This window comes from Xyrauchen texanus, chromosome 31 (assembly GCF_025860055.1).
Source record: "Xyrauchen texanus isolate HMW12.3.18 chromosome 31, RBS_HiC_50CHRs, whole genome shotgun sequence".
NCBI classification, from domain to species: domain Eukaryota; kingdom Metazoa; phylum Chordata; class Actinopteri; order Cypriniformes; family Catostomidae; genus Xyrauchen; species Xyrauchen texanus.
This window is the reverse complement of record NC_068306.1, coordinates 29,344,527-29,365,614: the sequence shown is the minus strand read 5'-3', so window position 1 is coordinate 29,365,614 and position 21,088 is coordinate 29,344,527. Positions and strand designations below refer to the sequence as shown.

General features: G+C 42.2%; 1 protein-coding gene across 6 annotated transcripts in view; it reads right to left on the bottom strand.

Moving 5' to 3' along the window:
* Positions 1 to 21,088, bottom strand: part of LOC127624630 (delta-sarcoglycan-like) — a 430,073-nt gene that overhangs the window by 241,010 nt on the left and 167,975 nt on the right. For 2 of the 6 annotated variants that reach the window (XM_052099429.1, XM_052099435.1), the window contains exon 1: positions 7,390 to 7,757. The exons of 2 other annotated variants lie outside the window; for them this stretch is intronic. In XM_052099429.1, the coding sequence (XP_051955389.1) occupies positions 7,390 to 7,401 (12 nt within the window). In that variant the 5' untranslated portion in view covers positions 7,402 to 7,757. Of the gene's footprint in view, positions 1 to 7,389; positions 7,758 to 18,552; positions 18,665 to 21,088 lie in introns of those variants that run through there. 2 more of the 6 variants (XM_052099434.1, XM_052099432.1) reach the window with 2 other exon arrangements.

Below are 21,088 nucleotides of genomic sequence, written 5' to 3'. Positions count from 1 at the left end.
TTTATCTTCTCCTTTTTGGAGCTATCTGTGCGTCGAAGTGTGTCGTTAACCACTGAACCGTTTAAGCCTGGTAATTTGATGTTGTTGGGTCTGCCAAACAGTAGTTCAGCAGGGGACTTCCTAGTTTTTTGATGAGGGGTTGCTCTATAGTTTCTCAGAAATTTGTGGAGCTCTTGTTTCCATGATTTTCCTTCAACAGTGGACGTTGCCTTTTTGAGGGTTCTCATGAATCTTTCAACTTCACCGTTGGCCTGTGGCCAGAAGGGGGTGATATTGCGGTGATGAATACGAAGGTGGGTTGTGAAGTTGGCAAGTCCTTGACTAGAGAATGGAGGGCCATTATCCGACTTCATTACTTTGGAAATACCTGCTGTAGAGAATGTTTTGTCTGGTAATGGAATGACTGTGTGTGCAAATGTCGATGGTGTTAACTCTACAAAGAGGAATCTGGAATATTCCTCCAAAACAACTAGAAGATGGTCACCAGAGGGGAATGGACCACAAAAGTCTACAGAGACTTTCTGCCATGGACCTTCAGGTAGCTCTCACATCCGGAGCAGTTGATATTTGCTGTGAGCAGTTGATGGTTGACAGGGAATGCAGGCTGATATTAGTTGTTCTGCAAGTTTGTCTATTCCTGGGAACTAGACTTTTTCTCTCAACAGCTGTTTTGTTTTGACTAAAACCTAATGGCCTTCATGCGTGAGTTCAAGAGCTATGCATTGCAGGGCCCATGGCATGACAATGTGGTGTCCACTGAGAAGTACACTCCTGTCATCCAGGATGGTAAGCTCCTCTCTGACATTGTAGAATGATTTTAGATCATAGACTGATTATGCTCTGTGGTGAATTGATCATGCAATGTGTGCCATTGACCAGTGTGGGCAATGTTGATGATATGCTGAAGCAGGCGATTCTCTGATGTTGCAGTCTTTATTTCCTCCAGCATCATGGCTTTAGGGAATGCATTAGTAGCATCATCCATGATGGAGGAAATGTGGAGTTGCTGAGGGCGAGACATATAGTCAGCCCTCAGCAACTCAGCCAGGATGGTTAAATATTAGCTCTAGGGGTTTGTGGTCTGTGATCATGCTGAATTCAGCACCATAGAGATATATATGGAAGTGTTCACAGCTCTAGACGATGACAAGAGCTTATCTTTCTGTCTGGGAGTACCTCTGTTAATACCCTGCTTAAATAAGCAACAATATATGCTTGATTAGTGTTCTTGTCTCTCTGTGCCAAGATAGCACCAAGGCCAACTGGACAAGCATCAACAATCACATTGGTTTCTCTTTCAGGGTGGAAGTATCTCATCACAGGGTCATTGACTGGTCTTTCTTTAAGAGTTGTCAGTGCATCTGCTTGCTCTTTACCCCAAAGCCATTTGGAACCTTTCTTTGTGTGTTCTCTAAAAGGTTGTGTGATTGAAGAATAGTCAGGAATGAATCTTGCACTGTAATTGGCCATTTCTAGAATGCTTCTTATCTCACTCTGAGTTTGTGGAGGTATCATATAGGTGATTGCCTACATTTTTGGGGGGTCAGCTTCGATGCCACAATTGGAGAACAAGTATCCAGGGATGTTTTGTGGAATTCACATTTGACCTTGATTGATAGGTTGTTTTCATGTAGTCTATGAAAAACTGCATCGAGAGATCTGTTGTGGGGATCTGCTGTGGTACCATATACCAGGATGTCGTCACTGAAATGTCTGACTACAGGGATACCTTGCAGGACCTGTTGAAAGGTATTTTGAAAGACGTCAGCTGGAGATGAGATACCAAAGATGAGCCTTGTGTACCTTCTCAGTCCAACATGAAAATGGACTCAGGTGCTAGCTCAAGAGAACATCACTGCTCCATTGAGATCGTGGATGGTGTTATCCACCGTTGGTGAAATGTGTCTCTCTCTGACTAAAACTTGGATTGGCAAGCGCATGTCAATGTAAATGTGTATCTTTTCTGGATTTTTGGGCTTAGGCATTGCTACAATGGGTGGGACCCATGGTGTTGGACTTCCGCTTTTTCTATGATGCCATGATCTTCGAGGAGTTGCAGTTCTTTCTCCACCTTTTTACGGATGTGTAAATGGATGCGATGATGGGGCAGGATGACAGGCTTGACACTGTCATCAATGTGTTGCTTAACTTGAACACTTTTCAGTTTTCCAACGCCCTTCGTAACGTATGGGTATTGTCGTGAGCTGATCAGCAACAGAAAGGTTAGTCTGAAATATGTCTGCAGAGTAGACACTATGAATGAGTCCAAGTTCTGAGGCTGTTTTGTGAGTAGTGAACCACATAGAATGTTGCTTCAGTGGTTCTTCCATGAGCTGAAACATCAGTGGTTGGCTTGCCAAGCAGTGGAATTGGGTGATGCTTTCCATACGGTAATATTTTCTTGTTTGTTGGTTCCAGTTTTGTCATCATTTTTACTCTGTCATGGGCATGTTTGTCCAGAAGATTGACTGTGACTCCAGTGTCAATTACTATGTCCAGAGGATGTTGATATATCCAGATTTTTTCATTGGTTGTTTGATTTTTGAAAGTGCTTGTATGACATAGACATAATCATTGTCAGTACTTGAAGTTGCAGTTGACTCTTGGTCTATTTGTGGGCTGTTTTCATTTATCTGTATTGTTCTCACTTTATGTGTACTACTCTGTCTTTGTGGTGGTTTTGTATGTGTTCTGGAGTCTTGTTCCATGTGTAGTTTGCTGAAACAACAGTGTGCAAAATGATTTGGTTTGCCACATGATTTGCATGACAGCCCCCTGGTGTTACTGAGGGTTATTTTCAATGCCAGCTGCCTGTGTTTCTGACGCTTCAAATGCTATGGCTAGATCCAAAAGTTATTTTAATGTCAAACTGCTGTCTCATAGTGCTCTCCTCCGTAGTCGTGATGATGAACAGGTAAGTATGATTTGAGATTTTATTTCTCTTTCTTCATTTGAACATTCACAGGTTGTTGCAAGCTGCCTTAACCTGGTGTGGAAGGCATTAATTGTCTCTCCTGACTTGATTAGCTTGTCTCAAGGTGTATATTTCATACTGAACATTGTGACTCGGATTGAAGTATTCTGTCAGAACTTGTATGGCCTTATCATAGTCATCACTGGCACCATTTGCTGGGATTGTTCAAAAAAATATTTTGTCTTTTTTTTGGTTTTATTAGTTACAACTTTGGCTGTAAATTTCAATGTTTTCAGTTTCAATGTGAGAGATCCTTGGTCTGTGCCTATATCAAATCTTGGAAAGTACAGCAGTTTAGCAGCTGAGGCCATTCTTTAGTGACAGACAGTAGAATGCATTAGTTAACTGCGTTTGGTTTGTTGTTTATGTATACACAGACTTTTGCGAATTTTGTTAATCTGCATTTATAGTTCGCAACTGCGTTGTATCCACTGTTTTAATTTTTTCACAGGCGTAGTTCTAATACGATGATTTTCTCTGCCATCCAAGGTTTTTCGCTGGGTCCTAAAGCCAGGCGGAAAAACTTGAAAAGCTACTCACTGCTGAAATTCTTCTTTTCCCCTACTCTGTGTGAGTGTGTGTGTGTGTGTTTGTTTGTGTGTGTGTATTTATACAGTACATATATCAGAACATGTAATGATAATAATATATAAGGCCACCACCATCGTCCCCATGCCAAAGAAGTCTTCAGTGTCCCTGCCTCAACAACTACTGTCCCGTCTACTCACACCCATCATCATGAAGTGCTTCGAGAGGCTCGTCATGAGGCACATTAAGACTCAGCTGCCCCCCTAACTAGACCCACTGCAGTTCGCGTATCGTCAAAACCATTCAACAGACGACACCATCGCCACCACCCTCCATCTGGCCCTCACCCACCTAGATAAAAAGGACTCATATGTTCGAATGCTGTTCATAGACTTCAGCTCAGCATTCAACACAATCATTCCCCAGCATCTGATTGGAAAGTTGAACCTGCTGGGCCTGGACACCTCCCTCTGCAACTGGATCCTGGACTTCCTGACAGGGAGACCTCAGTCAGTCCGGATCGGGAACAGTATCTCCACCACCACCACACTGAGCACTTGGGCCCCCCACATCATTACCACATCATTAAGTTCGCCGATGACACGACCGTGGTGGGTCTCATCAGCAAGAACGACGAGTTAGCATACAGAGAGGAGGTGCAGCTGCTAACAGACTGGTGTAGAGCCAACAACCTGTCTCTGAATGTGAACAAAAAAAAAAGAGATGGTTGTTGAATTTAGGAGAGCACAGAGTGACCACTATCTGCTGAACATTGACAGCTCCTCTGTGGAAATCGTCAAGAGCATCAAATTCCTTGGTGTTCACCTGGTGGAGAACCTCACCTGGTCCCTCAACACCAGCTCTATTACCAAGAAAGCCCAGCAGCGTCTCTACTTTCTTCGAAGGCTGAGGAAAGCACATCTCCCACCCCATCCTCACTACATTCTATAGAGGGACCATTGAAAGCATCCTGAGCAGCTGCATCACTGCCTGGTTTGGGACTTGCAAAAGAGACCGCAAAGCCCTACAGTGGATAGTGAGGACAGCTGAGAAGATCATCGGGGTCTCTCTTCCCTCCATCAAAGACATTTACAAAAAACACTGCATCCGCTAAGCAACCAGCATTGTGGATGACCCCACACACCCCTCACACAAACTCTTCACCCTCCTGCCGTCTGGCAAAAGGTACCGAACCATTCGGGCCCTCATGGCCAGGCTGTGTAACACACACACACGTGTCCTGAGTTGCACATTCATTAGTGTCACTTTATACCTGGCTGCTACCTCAATAACTGCTATGTGCATAGAACACTATCTCATAGTATGTTATGTTTACATTTGGCATTTTTAGAAACTTTCATCTTTTTGCACTACTGTGTACTGGTCGGCACTGCACTGTCTCTCACTGTGCCCATTGTCCTGTTCATTTTTTGTAATTTATTGTACTGTCCAGTACTTTTTGCAAACGTTTGAACGTGCACTTTATATAGGTATGTTATTTAGTCTGTGTAGTCTCATGTGGTTCAGTGTTTGGAACCTGAAGGAACGTTGTCTCGTTACACTGTGTACTGTACTAACTGTATATGGTTGAACGACAATAAAAACTTCACTTGACTTGACTTGATATATGCTCAAATATATGTTTCAGAGGAAGATTTTGACAGTGTAGCCACATATATTCAACCAACTATACTAATATGTATATGAAAAACAAATCATATAACATGTAATCCACTATTGTCTTTGGAACTACATTAACAAAATGCACAATGTTAATGTATTACCATGATTCTTTTTTATTTTTTTTATTTTACCATAGTAATTGCATATTTTTTGTACTTGCACCATTGTATTACCTAGGTATTCTTCAAAGTACCTTAGAATACAATGTAAATGCCACGGTATTTTGAACATGTAGCCTGGTAATCTCATGCCCTGTAAATACTATGGTACATGGATATGGTGTATATATACAGTATGTATACCAAATGATTTTCACTTATTGCTTATTTCTCTACTCCAAACCTCAATGGAATCTTTAAAAGCTTCCAGAGATGGATTCCAAGCCAGTTTACATTTTTGGATTCTGGTCATGTCCAGGGAGAGTAAAAGCTGTTTTTGACTCTGACTAAAAAGGCCATGCAGTAACCAAACATTCCATAACATTCACAGCTGTTTCCTTTACTCCCAGACAAAGTCCCGCCCCCTCCTTCCCTCCTTATCAGCCCTATCCACTCCAAACTGACATTGTCAAAGAGAATCACAACAGCAACAATCGACAGCCACCACCTGCCAAGCCTTCAGCCACCTTTCTTACAGTGTCCGATCGCTTTTGCGTTGTCGGACGACCTCCAACGTAAAACAGCGTTGTCAACCCTGCAAGTAACTCTGCAATCTTTTCACAGTGAACACTGTTGCTACTTATTTATAGTAGCATGTTTCCCAGAGTGCCAAAATAATTGAAACCAAATGTAGGGAGGCAGTGCTATGGGTAAATATAGCAGTACTAGTGCCTAGCATCTCTAGAGGAAATCAGACACGAGAATAAGAGAAAAAGAGATGAGACGGAGGTGAGACGGAGAACCTTTTGTTTGACTGTTTTAATAGTTTTGGTAGCCAAACCTTTGATTAAATGGCAAATTGCTGCTTATTCTGGACATGAATTACCTACTTAAACTGGAAGAAACTGTTCGACTGATGTGCCAAGCGATCAATCAGAGGTTTGTTTTTACAAGCCAATTAAAAAAAGATGATACCAGAATAGGCCAATGTGGAAAAAAATAAATAATGGAGAGGCAGTTACTGAGTTACTGACTAGCCCCATCTCCCATCAGACATTTTAGCATAATTTCAAATGTTACTGGAATTTTATAAGACTTGTGCCTTTTCCTGTAGCGCTAGTGATAACGCAGTGTGCGAGCAACCTCAAAGACGTGAATTTTAGTCCCATGGAAATCAGAAAGAAATCACTTTCATGTAATTAATGATAACCGTGATTCAGATGTTTTATGTTCCCTCTAAAATTACATTTTCACTCCACTGACTTTTAGGTTTAGGATTGGGGCTTGGGTTAATAAAACAAGCGTTCCTGTTGACTGTATTATAGCGTTTAAACAAAAAATACAACCTGCCTTTGGCACCACTCTGTGGACATTTCAGCTGCGATACTGCCCATAAACCTAACAACACTTCCAGCTTTGGCTGCTGAGGGCAGTGCTTCAAATTTCATTACGCACAGACAGATTTCAGCTAAAATTATTTCAGCATACTGTCACCGATTTCACAGTGAATCCAGTCTAGTTTACGTGCTACTTAGTGTCTCAAACACATCTCTGAATATCTTTCATAGATTTTATTCCACTGACCTGGTGCATTTTGGCAAATCCAGGGGTTATTTCATACACAAAAGTGCTTGTTGCACTTATCCAGTAGCAAGTGGAAAGTCAGCCAATCACATTATAGCTTGCCAGAACGAGAAAGTGTTTTCCATTTTTGTGTGTGATATTAATAAAATGTTTAGCAAATGGACAATAAGCAGACTATGGGCTGAGACTACATTTGAGAGAACTTCTGGCACAACACCTTCAAAGTTTTTCTCCTCACTTCCAATTAACATAAGCATCTACTCTGAGAGTGCAATGCAGTGCTAGAATAATCCGATACATCTCAACTGAATAGAAGAGAAGCTGAAAGAGAGAGAGAGAGAGATAAAAATAACACAGCAACAATCCAAACTACTCTAAAGTACATAGAAAACTTCTATACACCCCCGAAAACAATGAAGTAGCAGTTCACATTAAGCACAGCCCTGTCTCTCCGCCTGCCAGAAAGTCACATGCATTGATTCACATAAAAACACAAGTCAGAAACAATGAAGGACAACTTACCATCCTTACCATGACTCTCAACCTGAAGTCCCAGCTAGTTCACATAGAAAAAGAGGATGTGACTGGAAGATAAAAGAAGACCAAGACACCACTAAAAGACAGCATGAGGCCTGTTTTCTCTCTCTATTTATGTTTCCGACTGACTCCAGGCAGTTACAATCCCCCCTTCCAACCCTGTCAGCTTTTCCAATAACAGACACGCAAGCCAATATCCCTGCTCCAACGTCTGAAGGAATTTCCTGGACTCTCTGTGCCCACAGTCATGTATCTGCTGCTGATCCAGCGAGCAGGGGAAGAGTTCTGCACCACTCTGTTACCGTTTGTCTGAGAAACTACCCCTCTGTCGCTCACCAGATGTAGCGCTAGGAGACACATGGGAGAAGATAGGGGTAGGCTTGGTTGATGTCTGGGTGTTTTTTTTTAGCACAGCCCCTCTTAACTACATGTTTCATTGTGTAAATTTGTCCACTGTGTCTTGGGAATAGGAAAAGCACATTTACTTCCTCTTGATGTATCTGCTTGGCTGACTACGAAGGATAAAATTGCCAAAAAACCTTTTCCTACACAGCATTTTCTTTTTTGCATGCAGACATGAAGTAATCTGACTGATGAATAATAGTAATCATTGTTTAGGTTGCCTTCTTATGGACAGCATTTTAAGTGACCGTTTCAGCATTAGCAGGAAGTTCTATGTGGAGTGTGAAAGCAAGTGTGTTTGTGTATGTATGGAAGTCCATGTGTGATCAATACAGAAAATTCCAGGATGATTAATCAGTGCATACATTGTTAATGCTGGCGGTATGCTTCGGTGTGGTGGTAAAGTACAAAAAACAAAAACAAAATATATTTGAAAATACATTACAGCAGTGACAAAAAATTGGGGTCTGTGTGTTTAGGTGTAAATTTATTCTGGCTGTTGTTGTTGTTGTTTTTTTTTTTGTTAAGGGTTTGAAAACAACCAATTAGAGTCCGAATTTGGAATCAGGGTTTTGAGGCACCATTTCCATGTAACCTTGCTGAATAATGTTGTTTTTGTTTTGAATAAATTCCCCACCAAAACCTTCTGTATGTTGCAGTCTCTGAGATTTCACTTGTAAATGTAACTACAATATTTACATAGTGAATAATAAATGTGTAAACTGAATTAAATGTAAATACGTAAATGAGAAAAGTTTTTTACATAGCTATATCATACTCAAAATTGCTTTATTTATTTTTCTCTGTTTTAATGAGGTTCTACATCCCACAGCTAAATAGATATCATTTAATCGAGGACAAATGAATGTACTTGTACATGTACAATCTGCAAATTTAATGCAAATAATTTTTATTGTTAGTATTTATTCATTTATTCACAGTAAGCATTCAAAACATTATTTGGCCACAAAAGAGATGCACTCCACAGAAAAATATTCTAAAGCCACGATTCATTTCTCTCTCTCTGTATTTTGTAATTCTCGTATTTTCTGAATGCTTTACACATGTTCAGCAAATGTGATATGTATTATTCTTGACACAATGTTCTCTGAGGAGACATGTTGAATGACTGATAACAATTGCTCAGTACAGTTTATATAATATTATCTCCCCCCAAAAACAACTACAGCCCTCAAAACTAGGAAGCCAAGAGGTCCTTTGAGCGGAAGTGGCAATAAAACAAGCAAGAAGTAGTTGTAGCAAAACAAAAGTGATCTTGCTGTATCAGCGAGTGGAACCTTCATTGTGTCTGCCAATAAACATGGTTTGGGCTTTACTACTGTCTGAATGAATTCGTCTAGATTACGGATGTAACCTCCATTCCCTGATGGAGGGAACGAGATGTTGTGTTGAAGAAGCGACACTAGGAGTCTCTCTTGATAGCCTTTTGCATCTCTGATCTATGAGAAAAGGCCAATGAGAAATTGGCAGACAGAATTTGCATGTCCCGCCCCCGGACATACAGGTATAAAGGTAGGGAAATGCATCTGTTTCATTCAGGAGTAGCCGACAATGAGGTTCGGCCGCAACAGTGACTTGGTTCAGCGACGTGGCCGGGAGGACACAATGTCTCGTTCCCTCCATCAGGGAACGGAGGTTAAATCCGTAACCTAGACGTTCCCCGTCTGTCACTCACTTCGACGTTGTGCTGAAGATGTGACACTAGGGGTCCAATTTTAATCATGCCATGTGCTGAGCCGTGTACTGCTGACACCGCAGCGGGCAGTTATTTTACATGCCAAAGCGACCAACTGTGCCATGCTGCACATACCCTTCCCCAACGCCCCATAAAATTGTCAAAGCCTTCTGGTTCTTTACCCCCGACAGGGGGGTACAAGGCTACATGTCAAGCATGGGAGCAGGCCGGGCAATCCGTGCCTTTTTGCTCTCTATGTTTCTCGCATAGAGTTAAAGCGGCTGGGGCCATCTTAACGCTATCATACGCACTCGGGAAGGTGATCGTTCCAAGTTTTCCTATTCTTTCAGGGGGGGAAAGACCCTACGGAGATCACACCTACCCAGACTGGGGGAGGTAAAGAGTGATGAAATACATCACATTGGCTTTTAGGTCACATGTGGGGAATGGCACGGTGGTAGATCCTACCTCACTGGGAGGGAGGAGTTGCTACAAACACGGCGAACGGGGGTCCGTGAGGACTGCCCAAGGGAGACGCGTGTCTGCTAGCAGGGGGACAGTACCGCGGAAAATACGCACAGGGGGAAAAGTCCATGTGGGAGCCTGTCCTGAGGAGCACCTATTCCAGTACAGGGTAAATTGAGTACCCGCATTGGTCTTGGTCGGCGAATTCCTCTGCTGAATTCGCGGATCAGAGGGCTAGGGAGGAGTCATCCAGTGAGCCAATTTCGTGGGATCTCCTGGGGTACAGGCACTCTGTATTACCTCAGCGGAGGGAAAGGGTGCTATGTGCAAACAGCTGTGTTTCAGAGCATCTGCCCCGAGGGGAGCCTCAGTTTGGGCATACCAGAGCAGGCAGTGGGAGGTTTCTCAGGAGGTGAACAGATCTACCTGGGCTTTGCCAAACCGTTCCTAAATCAGCTGGACCGACTGGGGGTGAAGCCTCCACTTTCCACTGGGCAAGCGTTGTCGTGATAGCCCGTCCGCTACCACGTTGAGGTTGCCCGGGATGTGAGTGGCACGCAGCTTGAGTCGCTGCTGGCTCCAAAGGAGGTGACGACGGGCGAGCTGTGACATGTGACAGGAGTGTACACCACCTTGGCGAATTATGTACGCTACCATGGTGGTGTTGTCTGATTGGATCAAGACGTGTTTGCCCTGAATTAGCAGGAGAAACCTCCGCAGGTTGAAAAGTACAGCCAACAACTCTAGGCAGTTGATGTGCCAGCACAGCAGGGCCCCTTTCCAACGGCCCGCGGCTGCGTGTCCATTGCACATGCCGCCCCAACCCAATTTGGAGGCATCTGTGGTGACCAGGACGCATCGGGACACCTGCTGCAAGGGGACTGCTGTCAGTAGAAAGCAGAGGTCTGTCCAGGGTTTGAAAGTGTGGTGGCAGGCGGGGGTGATGAACACACGGTGCGTGCCACGATGCCATGCATGTCTCAGGACTCGAGTCTGGAGCCAGTGCTGAAGCGGTCTCAAGCATGACATCTGGGCATCAGCCTCAGACTAGGCGTGCTGTCCCGAAGGCGGCATCCCAGTCGAGTCATCCGCATCAGATGTCGGACCACTCTCCGATGCAGCGGTGAGCTCATCCGGCACGGGGGGCTCAAGAAAATAAGCAGGCTGGCCGTGAGGCGAGCCTCTGTTACCTCGAGCCCGGACGGAAGTCAACGAGCGTGTCGGGGGGCGGATGATTCGCAGGGACGTACCTGGCGAAAACGTGTTCGCTGCCATCCACAAATCGTCTCCATCGCCAGCTGGGTCATCCTCAATCCAGTGTGAAGAAGGAGGGGGCGGCAGCAACGTTGCCATGGTCATGTTCTCGCAATGAGAACATGAACCATCCACAAACGCTGCCTTGCCTCGGTGTGATCGCTGCCCAGACAGACGAGACAGTGCCTGTGGCCATCAGGAGCGGAGAGCACTCTACCGCATCCAGGAACTACACAGGGCGGAAGGACATCTTTATAAAGACGCGTCCTGAAAAGGACGTTCAATGCCAGCTGTGTATATGTTCTTTTAGAGAAAATAACTCTTTTAACTGTGCTGTCGAAACACCCAGGGGCAAAGCTGCACTGCCGTGCAGAGAAGGAGAAAGCCACTGATATGCGCCGTAGATCCAACAGCAATCGCTCAGAGATGGGAGGAACAGTGTGTGACTTCCCAGATAGCAAAAAATATCCGCACGGCTTCTTTTTGCCGCCGTCCCTAAGCTGTCGGCTATAGGTGCGTCCCACTGGCGGGGATGAATGTCCCACTGGCGGGCCGCCCGCTTCATTTTCTCTGGCGGTTGCCTCGGGCTGATCGACAGCGGGCGGCTGGCGGCAAGCCGCTTTGAAATACAAGGATTTCTACTCTCAAAATCGACCAGCCATGTTGGCTATTGTTATTTTTTGCTCCAAAGCCATTAGGGTTTATAACAGAGTCTTGACTCTTGATTCCATGATAAGGTAAGGTTTAGGAAATGACATTTAAATTACTTTGAAACTCTGAAGCGATTATACAGTAATATATGTAAAATATATTGAATTATTTTATGCACTTGAAAATTGTTTACATTGCTGCACATTTGAGACATGCACCAATAAACCAAAAATAATTCCTTTTGTAAAACTTACTTGGCAATAAATATCTTTATGATTCTTATTAGGTTTTAAAATAGATATTTAATTCATGGTATGAACAATTTAGCAGAATAAATTGATGAAGTTAGAATTTTCACGAATGCCTGACTGACTATCAGTGAATAGTGAAAAACATCTGCAACATGGCCAAAATCTCGGGTATACTTTAATTTTTTTTATTAATTTTCAACCATGGTGATATCTATCATAAACATGAAAATCCCTGTTTTGACATGAAGGATAAACTCAATGAAAAAGCGAAATTATCCTCTGGTTTCACAGTTGCGCAGAAATTTCGTTTATGTCTACTTTTTTCCAACCTTGATTTTTTTTGTTATTTTACCTTTTACAGGTTTTGCAATTATGACCTGTACAAATGTTTAAGAAAGTGTTAAAGTCCCTGTAAAGGCAATAAAAAAAAAATCTAAACGCATTATAAATGTTAAAAATGTATTGCTAAAACACATTACAAAGACTGAACTGTGAAGTTCCGCTGTCGCCATATCTGTTTCCGGTTTACTTGCGCGTCGCCCAAAATGTCTGTTTTCACTCGATGTCTCCAGAATCTTCCGAAAATACGCGTCAGCGATGTTCATCGCATTGTTGATGCCTGGTCCCCTGCTCCGACAAGCAAGAGGGACAAGGGCTTTAAACTCTACATATCGAGTTATCTGCACAACTACAAGGGTAAGTATTTTAATCTAATGTGGTATGCCGGCAGATAGCGGCTAAGCTAGTTCGCCACGTGTTCATTTTTTACGTAAGGTTAATATAGAAGCTTGTTTTTTCTTAGTTTTAAAGCAGACTGTTTGTTAATTTTTGTGATAATTGTAATATAAATTATATTAACTTGCTCTCCTCTCAGTTTCTAATAAAGATCAGGGCACAGGTGAAGTCACTGTCAGGGCATTGTGCTACAGGTCCACGAGGAAAGCAGATAAACCTCACAGTTTGAGTGTATGGTGAAGCTAGAATTGATAAGACCGCAGTTACAGGCTTGTTACTTTAATAGCCCGATGTTCCTGGGGACTCGGCTAAGGTTATTCATGTTTAATGTTACTCAAATCAAATGAACAGTTATTGTAGGCAGGTAAGTTTCCCTAGCTGGTCCCCTCTGTGTCAAATGCGTTCTTATTCAAGTTTTCAACTCAGTCATTCGTTTAAGATGCAATCTTGTGTTATAAGTATTAGGCTATCATGATTATACAGTGAGCAAGCTATATAAATAAGTATTTAATATAATAAAAGTGTAGAGCAACAACCGAGGGTGTAAGGTAAAGGCTGAATATTGTAGATTTATTACAATATGTTGCATCCATCCATCCATCCATCGTCAACCGCTTATCCTGTGTACAGGGTCGCGGGGGGCTGGAGCCTATCCCAGCTAACATTGGGCGAAAGGCGGGGGACACCCTGGACAGGTGGCCAGTCCATCGCAGGGCCAATATGTTGCATGTTTGAATTAAAATACCTGTGGATATGCAACTTCCCACTCATGAAAGTGTTATTCAAAGGAGCATACTCGCTACAAAGGCCTGACTGGAGATTTGCCTGATCTATCCGTCCTTCAGGCAAGTAGGGATATAACAATAGCAAATTTCACTGTACAGTATGATATATCAACCAAAATCTGTATACCAATATTTCATTATTTTCTTTTTCCTCCCCTTTACAAACAAATATTCTGCTTCAAAGAAAAAAAATGAAATTGATGTTATCATAAGGGTTCTTCATTATGAACTTGTATGCCATGCATAACATACTGTGGATAGAAATTACAGGGAAAGTTACTGGTATGATAATTGTGGTTATATTATATTACTATTATATTTAGTGTATTGCTAATCAATATATTGTTACTTCCCAGGTGACAGCGGCTCACTTCAAGAGCAGGTGAAGCAAGTTGGGACAATGTTGAAGACATTTGCTCGCACTGAGCAATCAGGTACAACTTGCAATCAACACCTGTGGTTGTTGGTTTAATTCCCACTGGGGCCACCTGTACATGTAGTAGACCTAGATATAAATGTCATAGTTTAGTAGTTGAAGGACCAGGACTGACTACTTTTATTCTGGGAACCCCTGTAGGTGCAGATCAAACCCTAATGCTGCGACGTCTTGGAGTTTGGCGATGTTGTGCGTAGCATGGACAATAAAATGCTATGCTGCAATATTTCAGTGCCAATGTGTCTGTTGGAGAGTTATCCCTGCCAGGGGATCTGTTACTCCCCCCTAGACACCCAGGAAGATTTGGCGTTGCTTGACAACAGTTTGAGGTAGGATAAAGAGCTCCAGCAATGATTTGTAAGTGTGCCGATTTCGTTTATAACGCCATAGGGTAATCTAAAAAGTAAAATGAAGATCGTACACTGCATATTCTACAGTCTGAATCCACAGCCTGTCACATTTTAAATTTCTGAGAAGCTTCAGAGAAATGTAATTTGTAACATGTTTTTTTTGTATTTTCAGCTTCGGTTTTTGGCAATCAAATGTGGGAGGGACCTAAAGACAACCGTGTGGCGAATGCTTCAGAGTATCTTCTCTAATCACCTTTCCATCAATACAACCTGGACTGGTGTAGGGGATAAAGCATGTTTTAGAGACATGTTCCTGAAGACCATTGTTCAAAGTAAGTTGGATATTTTTTTATATTTAAGTAGATGTGTATGACCTTATGCCATTCAAATGGAATGACAGATCTTTATTTTCTACAGGAGCCATCCGGAAGAACCCGGCAACCCAGGATGCCACTGATGAGGCGATCCAGGTTAACATTACGCGTTACCTGAAAGGAGCATCTGAACATGAAGGTGGAAAAAGGCGCCGCACAGCTGAGAGGGACCCACAGCCGACCCCTTAAACCTAGGCTGACTACTGACACCCCAGCATCACTGACAACTGGAACCCTTTCTTTATCCTGCAGTCAGTAACATCAAGACCCCTTAAAAAGCCTGCTAAAAGTGTCAGACTACACTCACCCAATCCACACTGTTCACTGTGGAAATTGCTCTTTTGTTTTTTTTTTCCTTGGATGAATATGGGATGGTTTGTCCTTTTATACAGGCGCACGAGGAATCACTGAAGATATGCCAATTTGCACTGCCTCATACTGGAGGTCGGGGAAAACCGGTGATTCTTAGCCCACTATGCCACGCAGTCCCCAACCTCTCCAGACATTCTGACTGGCTGTGTTCTCTACAGCCAGATTTTCTGCTGTTAATTATATTTATTCCCACTTGTTGTCATGTGTAAGTTGAATGTCAAAATGTATATTATACCTGTTATCCTGCACATTCTTTGATACCAAAGATTTCAATTATTTAATATACAATTTGCTGCTTATTTCATTGTTACAGTGCTTAACTATTCTATTTTTAAATATAGCTTGTAAATCCTAGATTATACATCTAATACTTGATATTTGCACATTATCTGGTATCAAATATTCTACTTACCGTGACTTTAGTATTGGCTTATTTCATTCCGTCAGTGCTTAACGATTCTATTATAGTTTGTAAATCCTATTTCATACCTCTGATACTTGATATTGCACATTAACTAGTACCAAAAATTCTACTTTCATTCTGTCACATTGCTTAACTGTTATTCTATTGTTAAATATAGCTTGTAAATCCTTGTGCCACAGGTCAGCATTGCAGTTATAATGGTATATTCTACTCCAGAGCTTTACTCTAAATTATTACCACTTAACCTATTGTTAGAAATGACTTGTAAATATGATGTTATACCTCAATTTATTTGGTATCCTGCACTTTCTTTGGTACCAAATATCCTCATTGTTTATGTTTACTGGTAATTATTTTCATCCCAGAGCTGACCTCTTTATATTATTAACAATTATTGTAAAATAGTGTTTTTTAAACAAAAAATTTTTTTTTTACCAAAATTGAATTGGAAACCTGCATGTTCTTTAGTGTGTGTGTGTGTATATATAATGTTTGTATTTTTCTGTTATTTATATTTCAGTGATCAGACATCTTGTTTCAATGACAGTTACTGTACTTTAAAATGTGGAATTAAAACGCCAAATGGAAATTTGTCTGGTTTGATCAATCATTATTCTTGATAAACTGCATGCTATAAATATATATATATATATATATATATATATATATATATATATATATATATATATACAATAAGCGGCGGCAGATCGCTCGGAAAAAACGTTTGCCTCCGACGCTCCGCGGAATGTCCGCCTTCGATATAACAGCTTTTAAAAAGCGGCTGCCGCCGGCGGTGCGCCGTCAAACGTGTTTGCGTTATCGCCATTCTGCCGCTTCTACTGCCGCCAGAGCACCGCCAGCGGCCCGCCGACTTATTGCTATCTGGGTTGCAGCTCGCTGCATACACAACCGGTCGGCTCCAAAGAAAATTTCTGAATGCATTTCCCTCCCTTCATACCCGTATATCCGGGGGTGGGACATGCAAATTCTGTCTGCCAATTTCTCATTGGCCTTTTCTCATAGATCAGAGATGCAAAAGGCTCTCAAGAGAGACCCCTAGTGTCGCTTCTTCGACACATCGTCGAAGTGAGTGACAGACGGGGAACTTAAAATTCTGATAGCATGTGAAGGTTGCACAACTTGTATGTCCCACTTTTGTAAAATTCTTGACTGCTTTGGTGAATTTTCTGCCTTCAAAGACATAAGGTGGTCTGGGAAAGAACATTTAATAGATTGAATGAGCTTACTGAACGAATCAGTGTTTTGAGTTACATTTTTTTTATGTAACACAATTCATATGCTATTGAATCGTGAGTGTTATATTGTACTATACAATGCGATACAATATTTTTACACCCCTATATACACAAGATGAGAACACGTTCTTGCATTCAAACACAGATTGATGGAGCGTAAATATGAATGCAGGGATCTCAAGACGTGTTTTTCTAAGCTTCAAACTATGTTTAACTTGACACAACGACCTAAAAACTGTATGTTTATGATACGATGCATATGAGACACTCCACAAGCATCTGACACAGGTGTGCATTGACGGGTCCTTAGAAAAACCATAATAAATCTATCTCTGACACTTTTTAAATTGTCATTTTTTGGTAAAACTTTACAATAAGGTTCTATTCGTTAATATTAGTTAATGCATTAGGCATCATGATCATACAATTAACAATATATTATTTAAAGCTTTTATTAATCTTTGTTCATATTAGTTAGTTAAAATACAATTGTTTATTGTAAGTTCATAATGCATTGTTAGTTCATAATGCATTTACTAATGTAAACACACAACTTTTGATATGAGAAATTTATTTTCTGTATGTTTTGATGAATAAAATTTATGTTTTGAAATTAACATGAACTAAGATTAATAGAAACTGTAAAAGTATTGCGCATTGTTAGTTCTGTATATATATTTATTTGCAATATATTTGCAAGCAACATATAGATATAACTGGCCTTTAAAAATGCATGTTTTTATCCGCTACAGGCTAGAGTTACAGTAGATGTTTTGCCAATTACCCTTTTTCTGAAGGGCTCTGACATGTTTTTGATTCTCTTAAAAGAACCGGTTCATAAGAGTGACTTGTTCGGGAACCGCTGTATGATTCTTGCTGTACATCCTCAAGAACCAACTCAAACAAGTCATTAGATTGGGAATGAGACCCTGGTCACACTGTGTTTGCAAATTGTATTTTTGTTCCCTTGAAGGGCAATTAGAGAAGGGGAATGTCAGGGTATTGTAAATTACCAATCTTAGTTATGGTGTTATATCCAGCCCACTAGGGGGACTCACGGAGTACTACAGGTTGGAGTAATACAAGAGAGTAAGGGTGTGAATACTGATGTAAACAAGCTGAGTGCAGTTGTTCCCTGTGGCTCTTCAATAAACAGACAAAATACGATTAATGCCTCCTTGCAAATGCATACAAGACATGGTGTCAGAAGTATAAAGACAAGAGAAGAGCAATATGTCGAAATTTCATCCACCAGAAAGTTTGAACTTTGATCGTCCAACGGAATGGCCAACGTGGCGGCAGAGGTTCGCGCGCTACAGGACCGCAACAAAACCGAGCAAAGAAGATAAAGAGGTACAGATAAGCACTTTAATATATGCCATGGGCATTGAAGCTGAGAATATTTTCAAATCGTTCACCTTCGGAGCAGAGGAAAGTGCTGAGGAGTACGAAACGGTGCTTGGAAAATTTGACGAGTATTTCTTGCCGAAAAAGAACGTAATACACGAGCGGGCGTGTTTTCACCAGAGAGTGCAGAGGCCCGGGGAAAATGCGGAGTGCTATATCAGAGCCCTCTACGAACTCAGTGAGAACTGTGAATTCGGTGCAAGTCGAAACGAACATATAAGAGACAGACTTGTAGTTGGAATTCATGATAAAGAGCTTTCTAGGAGGATGCAGCTAATGACAGCACTTACCCTGGAAACTGCGGTGCAGATGACGCGGCAAGCTGAGGATGTCGCGCAGCAGGTTAGTAAGCAGGAGGGTCAGTCGACAAACAGCGTGCACGAGGTAGCCTCCAGGCGTTCATCAAAGGCGGCAAATCGGCCCTGGATGAAAGAGAAATATAAAAGAGCTGGTGAGAAAACAGAAAACGAGTGTAGCAGGTGTGGTAAGACAGGACACAAAGACATCAGAAAATGCCCAGCAGCAGATACTGAATGCAGAAAATGCAAAAGAAAAGGACACTGGGCGAGAATGTGCAAGTCGAAAACGGTGAGACAAGTGACGGCGAATGAAGTGAGTGAAGACAGCTTTTATCTGGGCACAGTGAGTAATAGAAATGAGTCAGAAGAAGCTAAATGGAGTGTGTTACTTAAGATAGGTGATACCCCAGTTAGTTTTAAGATCGATACGGGAGCGGATGTTACCGTAATGAACACTGTGACATATGAGAAGCTTCATCCAAAGGCTCAGCTCCTTCATTCAAACATAGCACTAGACAGCCCAAGCGGATCACTGAATTGCATCGGACAGTTCACTGCAGCAGTGGAGCATAAAGGTAGAAAATATGCCATTACCGTGTATGTGGTTGATGGAAGAACTGTCAGTAATCTTGTAAGCCGACAGACAGCAGCTGAAATGGGGCTAGTTAAAAGAATAGAGCAGATAACCACAGTTTTTGAAGGAAGTGGTATAATGAAAACTGAGCCGGTAAAAATACACCTGAAAGAAGGCACGGAGCCATACGCAGTACATACTGCACGGAGAGTACCATTACCACTGCCTTATAAAGTAACAGCAGAACTGCAGAGAATGGAGGAACAAGGTGTTGTGGAAAAAGTCACACAGCCTACAGATTGGTGTGCACCCATGGTTCCAGTCATGAAGCCCAATGGCGCCATCAGAATTTGTGTTGGATTAAATAAACTAAACGACAACATAAAAAGAGAAAGATACATGCTTCCCACAACAGAAGAAATTCTAGCTAAATTAACTGGAGCAAGCGTCTTTACATCATTAGATGCAGCGTCAGGATTCTGGCAGATTCCGCTATGTGATGAGAGCAGCTTACTGACGACATTCATCACTCCGGTGGGACGCTATTGCTTTAAGAGGCTTCCTTTCGGAATCAGCATAGCCCCGGAAATCTTCCAAAGAAAAATGAATGGACTTCTCAGGGACATGGAAGGAGTCGCGGTGTACATGGATGATGTGATCGTGTACGGGAAGGATCGGGCCGAGCATGACAAACACCTGGAAAAAGTGCTGAAAAGGATGGAAAGTGTGGGGCTCAAATTGAATAAAGAAAAGTGCGTTTTCAGGAAAGCAGAGTTGAGTTTCCTGGGTCAAGTCGTGGATGCACAAGGTGTCAGAGCAGATCCAGAAAAGGTACGTGCAATAAGTGACTTGCAAGAACCGAACAAAGTAAATGAGTTGAGGAGGGCCCTAGGCCTCATAAACTACATGGGTAAATACATTCCGGACTTGGCAACGAAGGGAGGTCCTTTGCACGAGCTGCTTAAGAACGGACGTGCATGGACATGGGACCAACCGCAGAAAAGCGCATTCAACATTCTGAAAAGTTCGCTCACAAAAGCTCCAGTCCTGGCACACTATGATCTGGAAAAAGAAACAGTAGTATCAGCGGATGCTAGCAGTTACGGTATCGGCGGCGTTTTAATGCAAAAACATGAGGTCAGCTGGAAACCGGTCGCGTACTGTTCTAGAAGACTGACGGATTCTGAAACAAGATACGCCCAGATTGAGAAGGAATGCCTTGCAGGCGTGTGGGCGTGTGAAAGGTTCCAGAAATACTTAGTGGGCATGGACACATTCAAATTGATCACTGATCACAAGCCATTAGTACCACTGATTAATAGTAAATATTTGGACACAGTGCCAGTAAGATGTCAGAGACTTTTGATGAGACTCATGCGGTTTAATGCAAAAGCGGAGTACGCACCTGGCAAAACCTTGGTTGTAGCAGATGCACTGTCGCGTAGTCCGTTGAACACCACTGAAGACTTCATGACAGCAGATGTGAGTTGTCACGTGAATGCGATCATTAGTTGTCTGCCGGTGTCACAGCGCAAGCTAACAGAAATAAAAACTGAGACACAAAAGGATGAGCAGCTACAAACCGTAGAGAAGTTCGTAACAGAAGGGTGGCCAGAATATGCTAAAAGCGTTCCTGATGGTGTACAGAGCTTTTACAGATGGAAAGACTCTTTGTCAGTGAATGAGGGATTGATTGTGCTGGGGAATCGCATAGTAATTCCAAAAGTTATGAGACAGGAGATGCTTAGCAGAATTCATGACGGACACCAAGGTTTGTCAAAACGCTGGGCACGCGCTCAAGAGACTGTGTGGTGGCCTGGAATTTCGAAGGATCTTAGACGTAAGATCGAAACGTGTAAGTTTTGCATTGAAAATAAACGTGCACAGCACAAAGAACCTTTACAGTCAACACCACTGCCGGAAAGGCCATGGCAACAAATAGCCATAGACTTG